The sequence below is a fragment of the Leguminivora glycinivorella genome, chromosome 26 (assembly GCF_023078275.1).
Source record: "Leguminivora glycinivorella isolate SPB_JAAS2020 chromosome 26, LegGlyc_1.1, whole genome shotgun sequence".
In the NCBI taxonomy this organism is placed as follows: domain Eukaryota; kingdom Metazoa; phylum Arthropoda; class Insecta; order Lepidoptera; family Tortricidae; genus Leguminivora; species Leguminivora glycinivorella.
The window spans coordinates 9703626-9718735 of record NC_062996.1 but is presented as its reverse complement, the minus strand read 5'-3'; the positions used below and the strand labels follow the sequence as shown (position 1 = coordinate 9718735).

Below are 15110 nucleotides of genomic sequence, written 5' to 3'. Positions count from 1 at the left end.
AACTATCCTGTATATATCTTACGATAGTCGACTTATATTACTAAATGTTGGTAACAAAATAGGATAAATTAAAATTTGCTGTAGTATTGATTTTTTTAGCGCCTTTTACTGACCCCATTCACTATAAGACTTATTTTTACATAAAGATCTTATAGAGGAATTGTGACACTTACAATATGACTGCTCATCATCATCATATCGCCTACTGTTAGTCGGGCCATTTTTTTCGAAGTTGTCCACCCCACTTTTTTTTTAGATTTGGAAATTTTTATGTGTTTGACACTCAAAATCGCGAGCTCTTTCAATCCTAATAGGAGAAAAAAAAGTGTCCCAAGGTTTTTTTCCCATTCCGTTACCACTTTTTCATACATTTTGTATGGCGGTAACGGAATGGAAGGTTCGAAAAAATGTATGGAAATCTTGGGACATTTTTTTTCTCCTATCAGGATCGAAAGAGCTCTCGATTCTGAGTATGAATCGCGTAAAAAATACCCATGTTACAAAAAAAGTGGGGTGGACAACTTTGAAAAAAATGGCCCAGTCATGTGCAAGTTGCGGAAACTTTCCAAAAAAAAATTTAAATTTCCTGAAAAATTCACGAAACTCTCACGAAAAATAAAGGGAATTTAATTTATGAAATGGAAAGTTTCCATCTATACAAAGTATGGAAAGTTTCCGAAGTTTTCCTTTGTGAAAATTTCAGAATTTTGTAAACTTTCCGTCGGCACATCAGTACCTACTGCTGAGCATAGGCCTCTCTAGTACGCCATTTGTCCCGGTCCTGAGCTAGTCTCTAGTTGTTGAGTGTTGTTGTTACTTAAACTATATCCACTTATCTACCTTCTTCAGTAGCGGTGTATTCTCATCTCGCTCTTTACTAGGGCTATCTGTCCCGTTCACATACTGAGCTAGCTCCGTGTTTGACACTATATATGGGACCCCGGCTAGGTCTGACGTTAAAGGGTTATAGTATTGCCGGTAACAGATGAACGCTGTTATGTAACCGAGGGTAGAACCGACTAGGATATCTGAAAAATAAAATTATGAAGTATTAGTATAAATACAATTAATTTATTCTTAAAATAAGGCATAGGGGCACTTTTACACGTCAACATAGATATACTAACAACTGAACTCTGAATAATTAATTGTTTGAAGGAAAAACTTTTGAAGGAACGCAGCGACAGCTGACTTTCACGAGGGTTCATTACGTAAACGCTTATCAGTCTTAGAGTCTCCCCAAACATACCGACGCGGAATTGGCTTTCGCTGACCAACAATCGCTCGTTAGCATAAACATGCGAACGGATGCGTTTAGCGACGATGACGCGTAACAGCCCGGCCACGACATTGGTCTAAGCGCGACAGCGGTGAGCGGCGGCCATGCATTGGAGCGAGACACAGCGATGGGACTTTCCATTCGCACGTATGGCTGCCGCTCACCGCTAAGCGTCTTCACACTAACGGCTCAGCCACGACATTAGTCTAAGCGCGACAGCGGTGAGCGGCGGCCATACATTGGAGCGAGACACAGCGATGGGACTTTTCATTCGCACATACAGCTGCCGCTCACCGCTAAGTATCTTCACACTGACGGGCGGATTTTAGTCGACGAAAGCTGGTTCCGTTTGGGTTTGGGAAAACCCTAAAGCTGGACTTCCGAGCAAAGCGGCTCCGGCGTCACTAACACAGCGACACTGACGCGGCGACAGAGCGATAGTACTATGCAGTATGTAAATGTATGAACTTACTTCCGAGCGCAGCATCACTAACGCAGCGACAGTGACGCCGCGTCAGTATCGCCCGGCGATAGCGGCCGTGGTATGCCTGGCATAGCACTGTCGCTCTGTCGCAGCGATAGCACGTAGTTTCTGGAGCACGTACCTTCCCAGTGATGATGGTAATCGCAGCTTCGACTCAGCGCCACGCAGGCCGCAAGCGCAAGCGGCGCGGCGCACAGCACAAGCCGCGCGCCTCCACGCCGCCGCGACACCGCGCGCAGGCGCCCGCAGAGCCAGAGGCTGCCCAAACCCAGTGAGCAGAACGACACTAGAATATGAAATATTTATTTTTCAAGTACGCATATTACAATGTTGCCAGGCAGAGTGATAGCAGGTGGACAAAAATGTTGACCGAATGGTGGTCGCTATCGGTTATAAGAAGCGCCTGGCATCCGTTGGCTCGTTGGCTGGACGACATTCGAAAAACTGCGGGGCACTTTCGGATGAGATTAGCCCAGGACCGGGATTAAGTGGCGTACACGAAGGGAGGCCTATGCTCAGCAGTGGGCGATTAATGGCTGAAATGATGATGATGATGAATGATATTACAATGCGCATATGAACGTCAAATAAAGCTACACCGGCTCTAACCCTACGCCTCAGCCTCGAGAAGATTTCAATCGCCTCTCAGTTGGGAGGGGGGTATCCACTATGGGACCGGCAAGAAACTCGGCGGGCCACTTCTTTTCAATACATTACATCGCATAATTAACATGCAATGCATTAAGTAACAAGATACAATTTAAGATGCAAAAGTATTCATCAAAAAATATTTAAAAAACTAGGTACAGTAGGTACTCTATGGAACTACATATTGGACATAGTGGACCGATTTTCATGAAACATGGCTAAGAGCACTCCCGACTAATTCAGTTTTCAAATAAAAAAAACTAAATCTAAATCGGTCCATCCGTTCGGGAGCTACGACGCCACAGATAGACACACACACAGGCAGACAGACACGTCAAAATTTTAACACAACGTCGTCTTTGCGTCGGGGGTTAAAAACATCGTCAAACACAAGGAGTGTTTTTGCAATGATGACATTGATAATTCAATGTATTTGTACATAATTGCTCTTTTTTGTCATACACATACATTTTAGTCTAGAAAATTTCTAGACTAGTATTTTTATACAATTACAGTTTGACGATCTTATTGTGAAATTTTTCTTTCTTTCTGATAATCCTCTAACAGATTATATTCGAAGCATTGTTTTTTACTAAGTTGTCACAAGTAAAAAATTGATAGCCCTTAAGAGAGCGTACTTGGCAAAGTTGTCAAAAGTAAAAAAGTGATAGCCCTTAACTACGAGGCAAAGTTGTCAAAAGTAAAAAAGTGATAACCCTTAACAGATCGTAGGTGGCAAAGTTGTCAAAAGTAAAAAAAGTGATAACCCTTAAGAGACCGTATGTGGCAAAGTTTTTGGTGGTGGGTTGTTATATATTATAATTATTTGCGTATTTATTTTTGTCACAGTTTCGTTTTCTTTCAACCCCTTATTTGCCAAGAGTGGCACTGAAGCTTTAGTAGTTTCATGTGTTCTGCCTACCCCTTTATGGGATACAGGCGTGATTGTATGTATGTATGTATGTTATTTCTGCATGAAAATTAGCACTTATAAAATACTCAAGTAAGTACAAAGTAGTCTTCTAGTTTTTGTTCTTTTTGTAGTTTTTTTTGGTATTATGTAACTGTCCTAACCAAAATTAAAATTTTGGAAAACCACCGACATAGTGGACCGATTTTCATGAAACATGGCTAAGAACACTCCCGACTAATTCAGCTTTAAAACAAAAAAAAAATCTAAATCGGTTCATCCGTTCGGAAGCTACGATGCCACAGACAGACACACACACAGACATACAGACAGACAGACACGTCAAACTTATAACACCCCGTCGTTTTTGCGTCAGGGGTTAGAAAATGATATCTACGCAATCTAAAGCGAAAAATAAGTTTTTTTGCAAAAAATTCATTTTTGGCACAAGCTTTTATCGCCAACTGTACCTTTCTTTCAACAGTCATCTACTGCTCTCCGAGACGTTTCTAAAAACCCCTTACTCGATGGGGATACGACGTTTCATAACAGAGTTCCTATGACCTTTATGCTCCATCATCAGATCAGCTCCATGAAACCATAATATTGCATTGTAACGTAATTTACATAATGTGTGCAAAAATTGTGGGTCAAAAAGGCAAGGCAAGGCACACGCCACCGCTTTAAGGCCATCACCCGATGGCTCGGCTTTGACGACGGTGCTGCCCTCCCACATATAGACTAGATATTATAAACAAATATTTTATAGATATGTTATATAAGTTTCTGTGTAACTTTGCCCTATAATAAAATGGTTCATGATAAAAAAAAATAGCTTCTACGTTTTGACCCAAACTAACATACTAACAAGGCAAGTTAAATAAAAGCTTGTAATAGTTTTTTGTTATACAAGGGGGCAAAGTTGTATTTTAACGCCGAGTGTGGAATTGAAAAACGAGCAAGTGAAAGGATTCTATAGTTGAACCACGAGCGAAGCGAGTGGTTCGAGAATAGAATCCTGAACTTGCGAGTTTTTTAATACACGAGAAGTAAAATACATTTGCACCCGAGTGTAACACAAAACTTTTCCCCTCACTATAGCGAGGAGACTACAACGCAAAAAATGCGTTTATCACTGCTTCCAGTAGTTCCACAGGTGGTAAATCATCTTTTTTACTAGATTCACCTACTTTTATCAATTTTAAAGCAGTTAATTTGATTTTATTCAAGGTCAAATTACTTTACCCACTAGTGGTTAAAATGCGTTTTTACCCGCTGGTATTAAAGGACAAAACACGTGTTTCTGAGCTAGTGAGGGGAAAAAATACTTACAGCTACTATGCCCGCTGGGGAACGATTTCCGTCCGTCCATGATTTCACCCGGATCCCCTGTACACTGTAGATCCATTGTCTCTATACCGTCCGGAAAGCAGCGGTAGAAGAAATCCGGACGCGGTCTGCCTGTGAAAAATATACAGTACATTACGATACAAGTGCGTAAAAAAGGAAGTTCGAAACGAGTGGTGATAAATTAAAACACGACCGAAGGGAGAGTTTTAAATCGACACGTGTTACGAATTTCCTTTTCGCACGTGTATCGTACGACGTTTTTCAGTACAGATGGCACTCCGAAGCTTCGACCTGGCATATAATGAACCACTTCTATAAAAATATTATATACAGTCTTTCCCATCACGGAACAATGGTGTCCCGGGCCTTTGGGAGGCGTGCGCGGGGCCGAAGCCAACGCGTAGAGGCCCTTTAGACACTTTAATGAAATGTACAGTGTAAACCGAGCGGATGTTGCCCTTACCCGTATCATGGGACACACGCAGAGGCAGCACCCGCCAGGGTGTAAGGACTATTTGACAGTTAATGGAATCTAAAATGTACTGGTCTATTGGATGAAAGTGGTGGTCTATAATAAATAGTAGGTATTATTATATTGTCTTCGGTTACCGCGATAGTTACTCATGAAATATCTGCTTATAAGTTCTAACTTAATAATAATACCTACTCATGAAATAAAAATATGGAAACGGATTAAATCGCGTATAATGAATTTACAATTCATCCCATTCATCCGTTCGTTCATCATTTAATCCGTTTCCATAGTTTTATTTCATGAGTAGGGATTATTATTAAGTTAGAACATATAATTAGGTATGAGTATTAAGGTGGTTCGCTTTCCATACAAAAAACATCTGGCATTTATTGAGTCACCGCACACAACAACTAAATAAAAATATGCGCATACATCTACTTTATATTATCCATCGTCGCGGTATTGTATGAAATACATTGTTTCATACAGAAATGATGGAAAAATCCATGTGAATTTTTATTTAATTTTACGTAAATGTGCGTGCCAAATTTTGTGTACAGCCAGAGTATTTCGCGCATTTTTAGTTGACATTGTTATCAGTGACACTTGGCGCTTGACAAGTAATTATTTAAAGATATTGGTTTAGTTAACTCGAGCAGACTCAGAAATATTGACGCATTTTGTCAATAAAGATACATATCGTGTATTTCGACACTGCTAGTGAAAAACTAGTGGGTGGAATACTGCTACGAACGTAAACCGTTTTAATTTATTTTTTGTTTTAAATGAATCATAATACTTAATATTTCCGTAACTGATCTTAATCTAAGGTTAAGCAAATATTACTCTACACTAGCAGGGGCGGCTCACTCCGCGATTCTATCGCCGCGCTACAAGTACATCCTGGCGGCCGCGAGTTCGCGGCCTCCTCAGGGGTGACGCGCGTTCTCACGGAATGCACGTTAAATGAATAAAATAAATAGCATAGGACATTCTTAAACAGATCTACTACTGATTAAGTTCCACGGAAAAGTTCAATAAGTCTTGTAATGTTGGAACTTGAAGAAAAATATTTAAATACAGTATATATACCTAGAAAGTACCCAAGACTTGAATATAATAGTATAACATTTTATATGAGTATTAATTCGTTTTAATCCATACCCATAGATAGGTAACCCTATCGCCGGACGCCGCGCACGTGCGGCTCGTTTCTTTGTAAGAATTTTGTAGGTATTTAAAAAGGCGGCATTTCGTGAACATCAAAGCAGTGGGCCTTCTGTACTTGTACTATTATATATTCTGTGGTATTACCAAAGACATAATTATGTAACCCCGTATAGACGGATAAAGTCTAAGAAAAAAACGTACCTCAAAGCCCTAGAGAAAAAGGTACGGTGGCCTAGATGGTGTTACACCTTTGGGGAACGCTCTGCTAGATGGCGCTAATATTAATATTTGACATTTTAACTCATATCAAGCTAAGATAAGGGCCAAATTGTCAAAACTGAGGTTCAACAGTTTTAAGCCTGTGTCAAGAGATGGCAGTCTATGCACTGTGATTACACATTTTACTTTGACAGTAACTCTTTATAATACTCGATCCTCTTTTGTATTACATACCTACTATTAGTTTGACCATGTTTGTGGTGACTCCATTCATGCCCATAGCCAAAGTCCACGCCAGCAAGAACTGAAACAGAAAAAAAGCTCACTACATATACTAAGTAATAATTATATAAGTAAGGGAAGTTGTAACTTCATACATCAGTAAATGCGGGTTATTTGTATAGGCATAGTTAAGTGACATCTAGCGACAATCACGCGTCAACTAGCGTGAATTATCAGTACCACTACTCGATACTAGGTGTTGCAGTGTCTCGTCTGCCAAAAATTTAATATTAGAACAGTTTACAATTTACATTACAAGCAGAAGGAATTGAAAACCGAATACTGATTAATACTATTGTAATATTAGTTAAAAATTGGTGAGCATTAGACTCTTCGTTCGTCGCGACATCTATTGACAAGTAGCAGTTCTGATAATTTACGCTAGTTGACGCGTGATTGTCGCTAGATGCCACTTAACTATGCCTATTTTTTTTTATGGGATAGGAGGCAAACGAGCAGACAGGTCGCCTGATGGTAAGCGATCACCGCCGCCCATGGACACCCGAAACACCAGAGGTGTTGGAGGTGCCGGCCTTTAAGATGGGTGTACGCTCTTTTCTTGAAGATTTGAATACTCTTCCCTTTCTTATTCCTCTATGTAGTGTTACTGAGATTGTTTACCACCAGGCAGCCAGTGTGCTCATTTGCCACCACCACCAGGGTATATAACACGTATTATAATATAATGTACCTCTAAAGCGTCATTGCAATCGCTGCACACAGCCCACGCTGTGATCGACAGTGCACAAGGCACGGCCAGCACTATAGACCACAACACCTCCCCCCCCCCCCCCCCTCCCCCACGAAGGACTCGTGACGCGGGTACTTTAGCGAGTAGGTACAGCTCTGTGGCTATGTCCATACACTACGGAGACTGCTTAACAGGTGGTATGCTTGTTTGCCACCATACTATAGTAATTTATGGGAATGGGGCATAATGAGCAATATTGTCTAATTTTATAAAACTCGCCTTTCGGCTCGTTTCATAAAACAACACTCGTGTTTTAATGCCTCTCATTATGCACCAGTCACATAAATGACTATTTTAGTGCATTGACATAAATTATGACTTTTATATGTATTTAAATTGAGACTGTTTACCACCGAGCCGCCAGTGTGCTCATTGGCCACCCATCCATACTAAATTACTAATATTATAAATGGGAAAGTGTGTGTGTCTGTTTGTTTGTCCGTATTTCACGGCAAGACGGTGGGACGAATCGACGTGATTTTTAGGGTTCCGTAGTCAACTAGGAAGTTAGGAACCCTTATAGTTTCGCCATATCTGTCTGTCCGTCCGTCCGTCCGTCCGCGGATAATCTCAGTAACCGTTAGCACTAGAAAGCTGAAATTTGGTACCAATATGTATATCAATCACGCCAACAAAGTGCAAAAATAAAAAATGGAATAAAATGTTTTATTAGGGTACCCCCCTTACATGTAAAGTGGGGGCTGATATTTTTTTTCATTCCAACCCCAGCGTGTGATATATTGTTGGATAGGTATTTAAAAATGAATAAGGGTTTACTAAGATCGTTTTTTGATAATGTTAATATTTTCGGAAATAATCGCTCCTAAAGGGAAAAAAAGTGCGTCCCCCCCCCCTCTAACTTTTGAACGATAAGTTTAAAAAATATGAAAAAAATCACAAAAGTAGAACTTTATTTTTGAACTTGATAGGTTCAGTAGTTTTTGAGAAAAATACAGAAAACTACGGAACCCTACACTGAGCGTGGCCCGACACGCTCTTGGCCGGTTTTTTAAGTAGTGATAGTTGTAGGGATGGAGAGTGACATAGACTAATTTTTGTCTCTTCCTAACCTCCCACTTCCCTAAAAGGAGGGGTGGAAGTTTTTATGGAGCATCCGAAATTTTCTAAAATAACGCAAGCAAAGCCGCGGGAAAAAGCTAGTTTAGTATATTATATATAACCAAGATCATACCATCCCATACATTAAAATGCGACCGCCTACGAACGCGCTTACACTCCACCACACATAGATGGCGCCACAAAAAATGCCTTGTTGCCACCGATTATTTGTAGATTGGCATTAAGTGTCAATTCCGAGCCGTAAATCTATGTCAAAAGTGACACTTAACGCCATCTACAAGTATAATCGAAAGCTACAAGACATTTTTTTGTGGCGCCATCTATGTGTGGTGGAGTGTAAGCGCGGTCTTAGGCGGTCGCATTTTAATGTATGGGATGGTATGATCTTGTTATATTTAATTTATGATATAACACATATTATTATGTAATGTACCTCTAAAGCGTCATTGCAGTCGCTGCACACAGCCCACGCTGTGATGGACAGCACGCAAGGCACTGCCAGCACTATAGACCACAACACGTGCCCCGGGACGAAGGACTCGTGACGCGGGTACTTCAGCGAGTACTCCAGGTCGGCCGGCTGTATGACTCGCACGTAGGGTGCCATGGTTGTCATATAGCTAGAAAAAAATAGGTTTGGTACAAAATTTGCAGATTTTCATGATAGAAACTAAAAACGAACCAAAGTCATAAGTCATAAGCATTTATTGCATACATATTAGGTCTTAATTAGGTACATAATATGGACCCTGCAAGGGCGCAGCAATCTTAACCTAGGTACTTAACTACTACTAGGTACAGTACAATAGTTTAATTACTCCTTCCTTGCAACCTAAATGGTCGCGCACCGTGCGGTTTCAGAGGAATTTCCTCCCACGAACGCTCCGGCTGTGGAATGAGCTCCCTGTCGAGGTATTCCCGATGAACTACAGTATGGGGTTCTTCAAAAAAGGAGTGTACAAGTTTCTAATGGGTCGGCAACGCGCACGTGACACCCCTTGAGTTGCGGGCGTCCATAGGTTACGGTGACCGCTTTCCATCAGGCGGGCCGTATACCTGTTTGCCACCGACGTGGTATAAAAAAAACTTAACTACTATTAGGTACAATAACGAGATCAAATTATTTATCACATTACAATTAAATATGTATTATAAAGACTATTGATGGATACTAGGCATGTCATCAAAAAAATCCTGCAGTGTATAATAAGATTTTTGTACAAGATGTTTATTAAGTATTTTTTTGAAAATATGTATTTTTTCTATTTGTTTTATGGACATGGGTAGTTTATTATAGATTTTTATAGGTACACGTCATTTGTGGTCCAGAATGAAATATTGTTAAGTTAGAGCTAGGCAGGGAAAGGTCGTTATTATGGCGTAGATTTAAAGGCTTTGCATGGCGGTCTTTTGCTTGTAAGAAGAAAGAACTATGTAATTTCACAAACGTACAGATTTCGAAAATGTATAAAGAGGGGAGGGTCAATATTCCTAGGTCTTTAAAAACTAGTCGACAACTTTCTAATGGTTTTTTATTGGCTAATATTCGGATACACTTTTTTTGTAAAATAAACAGGTCATTAGAATTTGTACTATTACCCCAGAGAAGAAGAATGATATACAGTAATACAAAAGTATAATAAAGACTACTATCGTACAGTATGGCCACTCCCGTTCCCCGCTGAAAGTGCCGCCCACCCCCTTTCGGTTACCTCACAGTTACCGCCTGTCAAAAACGCGAACAGTCGACCAGTAATATTTCACTCATACAAGCATAGTACGCGTTCACCTACGCGAGCTTAGTATAGAATAGAATAGAATAGAATAGTTTATTGTTAAAAGAAATTAATACAATCGTACATTATTTGTCCCGTGGCCCCACACTAGGCTAAGCCTGTCACGTGGCAGCCAAAATAAGGTGAACATAACATTTTGGTATTCTAGTAATATTAAAATTATGCGTTAACAATAAGATAGTTGTGTGTGACTGTGTGCGAGTGTGGGTGTGTGTGTCTGTGTGTATGTGTGTGTGTGTGTGTGTGTGTGTGTGTGTGTGTGTGTGTGTGTGTGTGTGTGTATGCGTGTGTGTGTGTGTGTACATTTGTGAGCGGTCAGGTGATGACTTTCAGCAGCATTTCAATTTGCCTATAGTTAAGATCTTTTAACCAGTTCTTAATTACATGTTTAGCTTCTAAAGGGGACTTTTTAGATATGTTACATGCTTTAACTACAGAGTTATAAATATGTGGATGGAGAAAGTTAGGGAAACGTCTAGCGAACACTGTTTTTGTGGTGGGAATAGGAATTTTAAAGGTTCTATTACGGATTAATGAGCTGTATTCTTCAGAATTTATAGTTTTTCGATGTGTGTGAATTGAGACGCGAAGTATTAGTAATTTCCTCACACTGAGGACGTCCGCATCCTTATAAAGAGTGACCGTTGGAAACCATCGGAGCTTTCCAAGCATGACTTTAAGCACAAACCTTTGGGCCCTTTCAAGGGGTAGTAGCGCAGAGCTAGAGCAACCACCCCATACGCCAATGCAGTACGATAGGATCGATTCACAAATGGATATGTAAATGAGCTTTAGCAGCTTCTTTGAAGCAGAATTTCGCAATAGCTTCATAATAAAAACGACTTTTCTGACTCTTGACGACAGGACATCGATGTATTTTTTGAAATTTAGGTTTTCATCGAGTGTAATGCCTAGGTACTTTATGGTTCTGCTGTTACTGACTACATCGCGTGTCCTTTGAGAGAGAGTAGTAGAATTGTCACAGTAAAGCGTGAGGTTTCGTCGAGTACTGGGGGCAGAAGAAGCCGTTTTATGGAAACATAAATATTTCGTTTTTGAAGTATTAAGAGAGAGCAGATTGTCTGCAAGCCATTTGGCGATCAAAGATAAACCTGCCTCAGCTACAGCAAAGCAACGCTCCCAGGAGATATCGTGGAACAGCAGAGCAGTATCGTCTAGCGTAGCAGATAATTTCAGCGTGGCTGAGCGATAAGGAGATTAAATCATTGAGGTAAATTAGGAATAGGGTTGGGCCGAGGATGCTGCCTTGTGGTACACCAAAGGTTATCGGAGTTGAGTCACTAAGTAGGGTGCCGAGTCTCACACACTGTCTCCGGCTTGTAAGGTAGCTTTTAAACCAATTCCATGCTATACCACGAATGCCAAGCAGTTCTAGCTTCTTAAGTAGTATTGGGATTGAGACAGTGTCAAACGCCTTAGCCAGATCTAGAAAAACTCCAACGCAAGATTCGCCTCTGTCAAGATACGACGACACAAGGTTAACTAGTAGGGTGGCTGCTTGTTCAGAAGATCTGCTCTTCCGAAAACCAAATTGTCTTTGGGAGAGCAGTTTTTCTGATTCAAGAAAATTTACAAGTTGATTATTTACTATTTTTTCTAGCATTTTTGACATACTACTGAGGAGAGAGAGATAGGACGGTAATTCCCAGGGCTGTGCTTGTCACCACCTTTGTGAACAGGAACTACTGCTGCTACTTTCCAGCCTTCCGGGAATATGCCCGTTGAGATGCTGAGGTTAAAGATGTGAACGAGGGGCTTGACAACATAGTCCTTTAGATGTTTTAACATACTAGTGCTAATTTTATCAATACCGGATGCGCAGTCATGTTTTAGTGACATGATTAATTTCTCTACTTCAGAATCGTCGGTAGGATGTAAAAACATAGACCTAAGGGGGGAGTTGGGTAACGCTACTTCGGACGCAAGGGTGGCCTCCGTCGTGTTTTTTTCACAGAGTATAACATTTGCTAAGTTTTTACCTACAGATGAGAAGAACTCATTGGTGTGATTTAGCGAGTCCGCTATATTAGGTTTGATTGTAGTTAATTCATGAGGTGTGTGCTTGTCCCGATTAAGGTGAGCTATGTTTCTAATAGTGCTAGGAACGGGCCTCTTTCATATATTTGATCGCCAGTGTCCGAGGTGTGGTAATACCCTGCTTTACGCGAGCGATGCGTTCTAGGGAAATCGCGCAAAGCGAATTTCGCGTATACTGGGGTCACTTGAATAAAGTACCAAAGTTAGAATCAACCCAACATCATATAACCCGGCAACCTTCAAATCAAGAGTAAACATGCATCTTCTGGGCGAGCTCACTCCATCGTAGGCCACGTCTTTGCCTTTGGCTAGTCTGTGGCCGAGAGTATGCCCATTTATATAAAAAAAAAACGCAAATAGTTTATATTTTACTTGAAAAATTACAATCAAATTGCGTATTTAAAGAAACTTTAACATGTTTTCTGAGTGGCTTCTTGCTTTTGAACAATTAAAAAATTTAAAATCGCATTATACTTAAGCGAATCTGTGCTATACGGGGTTGCGTAAAGCTATTATTACTGATTCTTTTGATTAAAAATTTGTGTAGTATGTAATAACACAGTTATTTTCATAGACAAACTACCAGCGGGCTCAGTACACTAGCGTGATAAGCTATCATGTCTGGTTGTCCTTTTTGCACTATTTATAAGTGTGATAGAGACACACCAACATTTTATTAAACTATTACATCTTTTTTTTAGGGTTCCGTAGTCAACTAGGAACCCTTATAGTTTCGCCATGTCTGTCTGTCCGTCCGTCCGTCCGTCCGCGGATAATCTCAGTAACCGTTAGCACTAGAAAGCTGAAATTTGATACCAATATGTATATCAATCACGCCAACAAAGTGCAAAATTAAAAAATGGAAAAAATGTTTTATTAGGGTACCCCCCTACATGTAAAGTGGGGGCGGATTTTTTTTTCACTCCAACCCCAACGTGTGATATACTGTTGGATAGGTATTTAAAAATGAATAAGGGTTTACTAAGATCGTTTTTTGATAATATTAATATTTTCGGAAATAATCGCTCCTAAAGGGAAAAAAAGTGCGTGTGCCCTCTAACTTTTGAACCATATGTTGGAAAAATATGAAAAAAATCACAAAAGTAGAACTTTGTAAATACTTTCTAGGAAAATTGTTTTGAACTTGATAGGTTCAATAGTTTTTGAGAAAAATACGGAAAACTACGGAACCCTACACTGAGCGTGGCCCGACACGCTCTTGGCCGGTTTTTGCACTATTCATAAGTGTGATAGAGACACACCAACATTTTTTTAAACTATTACATCTTTTTTTCCTGTTTTTAATGTTAATAAGGGCAAATTCAGTGATCTGCAATCATGGTCAATAAATCAAATGGTAAAACAATATATTACAAATATAGACGACTGGTCTGGCTCAGTTGGTAGTAACCCTGCCTGCTAAGCCGCAGTCCTGTATTTGAATCCCGGTAAGGCCATTTATTTGTGTGATGAGCACATTTTTCCTGAGTCATGTATGTTTTCTATGTATATAATTATTTATCTATTTAAGTATGTATATCGTCGCTTAGCACCCATAGTACAAGCTTTGCTTAGTTTGGGGCTAAGTCGATTGGTGTAAGGTGTCCCCAATATTTATTTATTTATTTATTTACTAAAGTAAAGTAAATTTATTAATTAAATAAAAGCACAAAGTTTTGCACGCAGGCAATATCCGGTGGACTGCAAACTAGGCTAGGCCTGTATCTTGCAGCCCAATTCTAATAATATACTGTAATAATAGTGTGTACATTTTAATGCTAACCATACACAAAGTGCTAAGCTCTGGTTATTATGACTTTTAAAACGTTAGGACAGCTCAATTTAATAATTTGCACATTTTGAAATGAGCAAGATTTTTTTTTTAATTTTCTCAAAATCAAATGAGTACTCAAATTGAAATTATACTCATTTATCAATTACAATTTCTTATCATCGCATTTAATCAAAATTAGAGGATTAAAGCCATAATAAAATTTAATTACTACCAATATGTGCTTACATTACAAGCATAAGTTTATTGACTCAAATTTGAATATCAACACAGATTACGGATAAAAATAAAACTTAAAGGTCATTATCAGAGGTTAAACTAACCAAAAAAATATTGTTTACGTGGCTCCGTGTTTTATTTCATTTATAAAATAATGTTTACATACAACCATCACGGATTCGTAACATATGGACGTTACTTACCAAAAAGCTGAAAGTAAAGCTATGCGGACAAAGATTTCAATAAATAAATTGAAACTAGCCGAACGTATAAGCGGCATTTTCTTTGGCTTTTTAGTTATTTCTAGCCCTATATTTAATTCGCAAATTATTTTGCGGAGTATCTTGATTGATATTGACGCACATACCAAAGAAAATATAATCACGTCACATGACATTTTAAGTTCGTTCGGGAACAAATGTAACACGTATGCAAAAAATTAAAAAAATTGACAATTGATCTACCATTTCTGAACGAAATTTGCGTTTCGATACTGCTCTTGAAAAGGAGTTCTTGTTTTTAGGGTTCCGTACTAAAAAGGTACAACAGGAACCCTTATGGTGCGACTCTGTCTGTCTGTCTGTCCGTCTGTCACAT

General features: G+C 39.5%; 1 protein-coding gene across 1 annotated transcript; it reads right to left on the bottom strand.

The window, feature by feature from the left end:
* Window positions 1-734: 734 nt before the first annotated feature.
* On the bottom strand, window positions 735-14908 carry LOC125239948 (phospholipid phosphatase 5). The gene is made up of 6 exons (XM_048147732.1): window positions 14717-14908; window positions 9082-9268; window positions 6770-6839; window positions 4654-4782; window positions 1885-2049; window positions 735-1028 (listed from the first exon to the last, which is right to left on the bottom strand). The coding sequence occupies exons 1-6, from the start codon at window positions 14791-14793 to the stop codon at window positions 823-825; spliced, it is 834 nt and encodes a 277-aa protein (XP_048003689.1). The 5' UTR covers window positions 14794-14908; the 3' UTR covers window positions 735-822.
* Window positions 14909-15110: the final 202 nt, after the last annotated feature.

What these genes read in the sequence shown, in the direction of transcription:
- LOC125239948 (XM_048147732.1), bottom strand. Translation starts at nt 14,793, where the DNA reads ATGCCGCTTATACGTTCGGCTAGTTTCAATTTATTTATTGAAATCTTT. An exon ending in GCTTTACTTTCAGCTTTTTG is followed by an intron (nt 9,269 to 14,716) that starts GTAAGTAACGTC and finishes ATTTTTTTCTAG; the next exon opens with CTATATGACAACCATGGCAC. An exon ending in CATGGTCAAACTAATAGTAG is followed by an intron (nt 4,783 to 6,769) that starts GTATGTAATACA and finishes TATTTTTCACAG; the next exon opens with GCAGACCGCGTCCGGATTTC.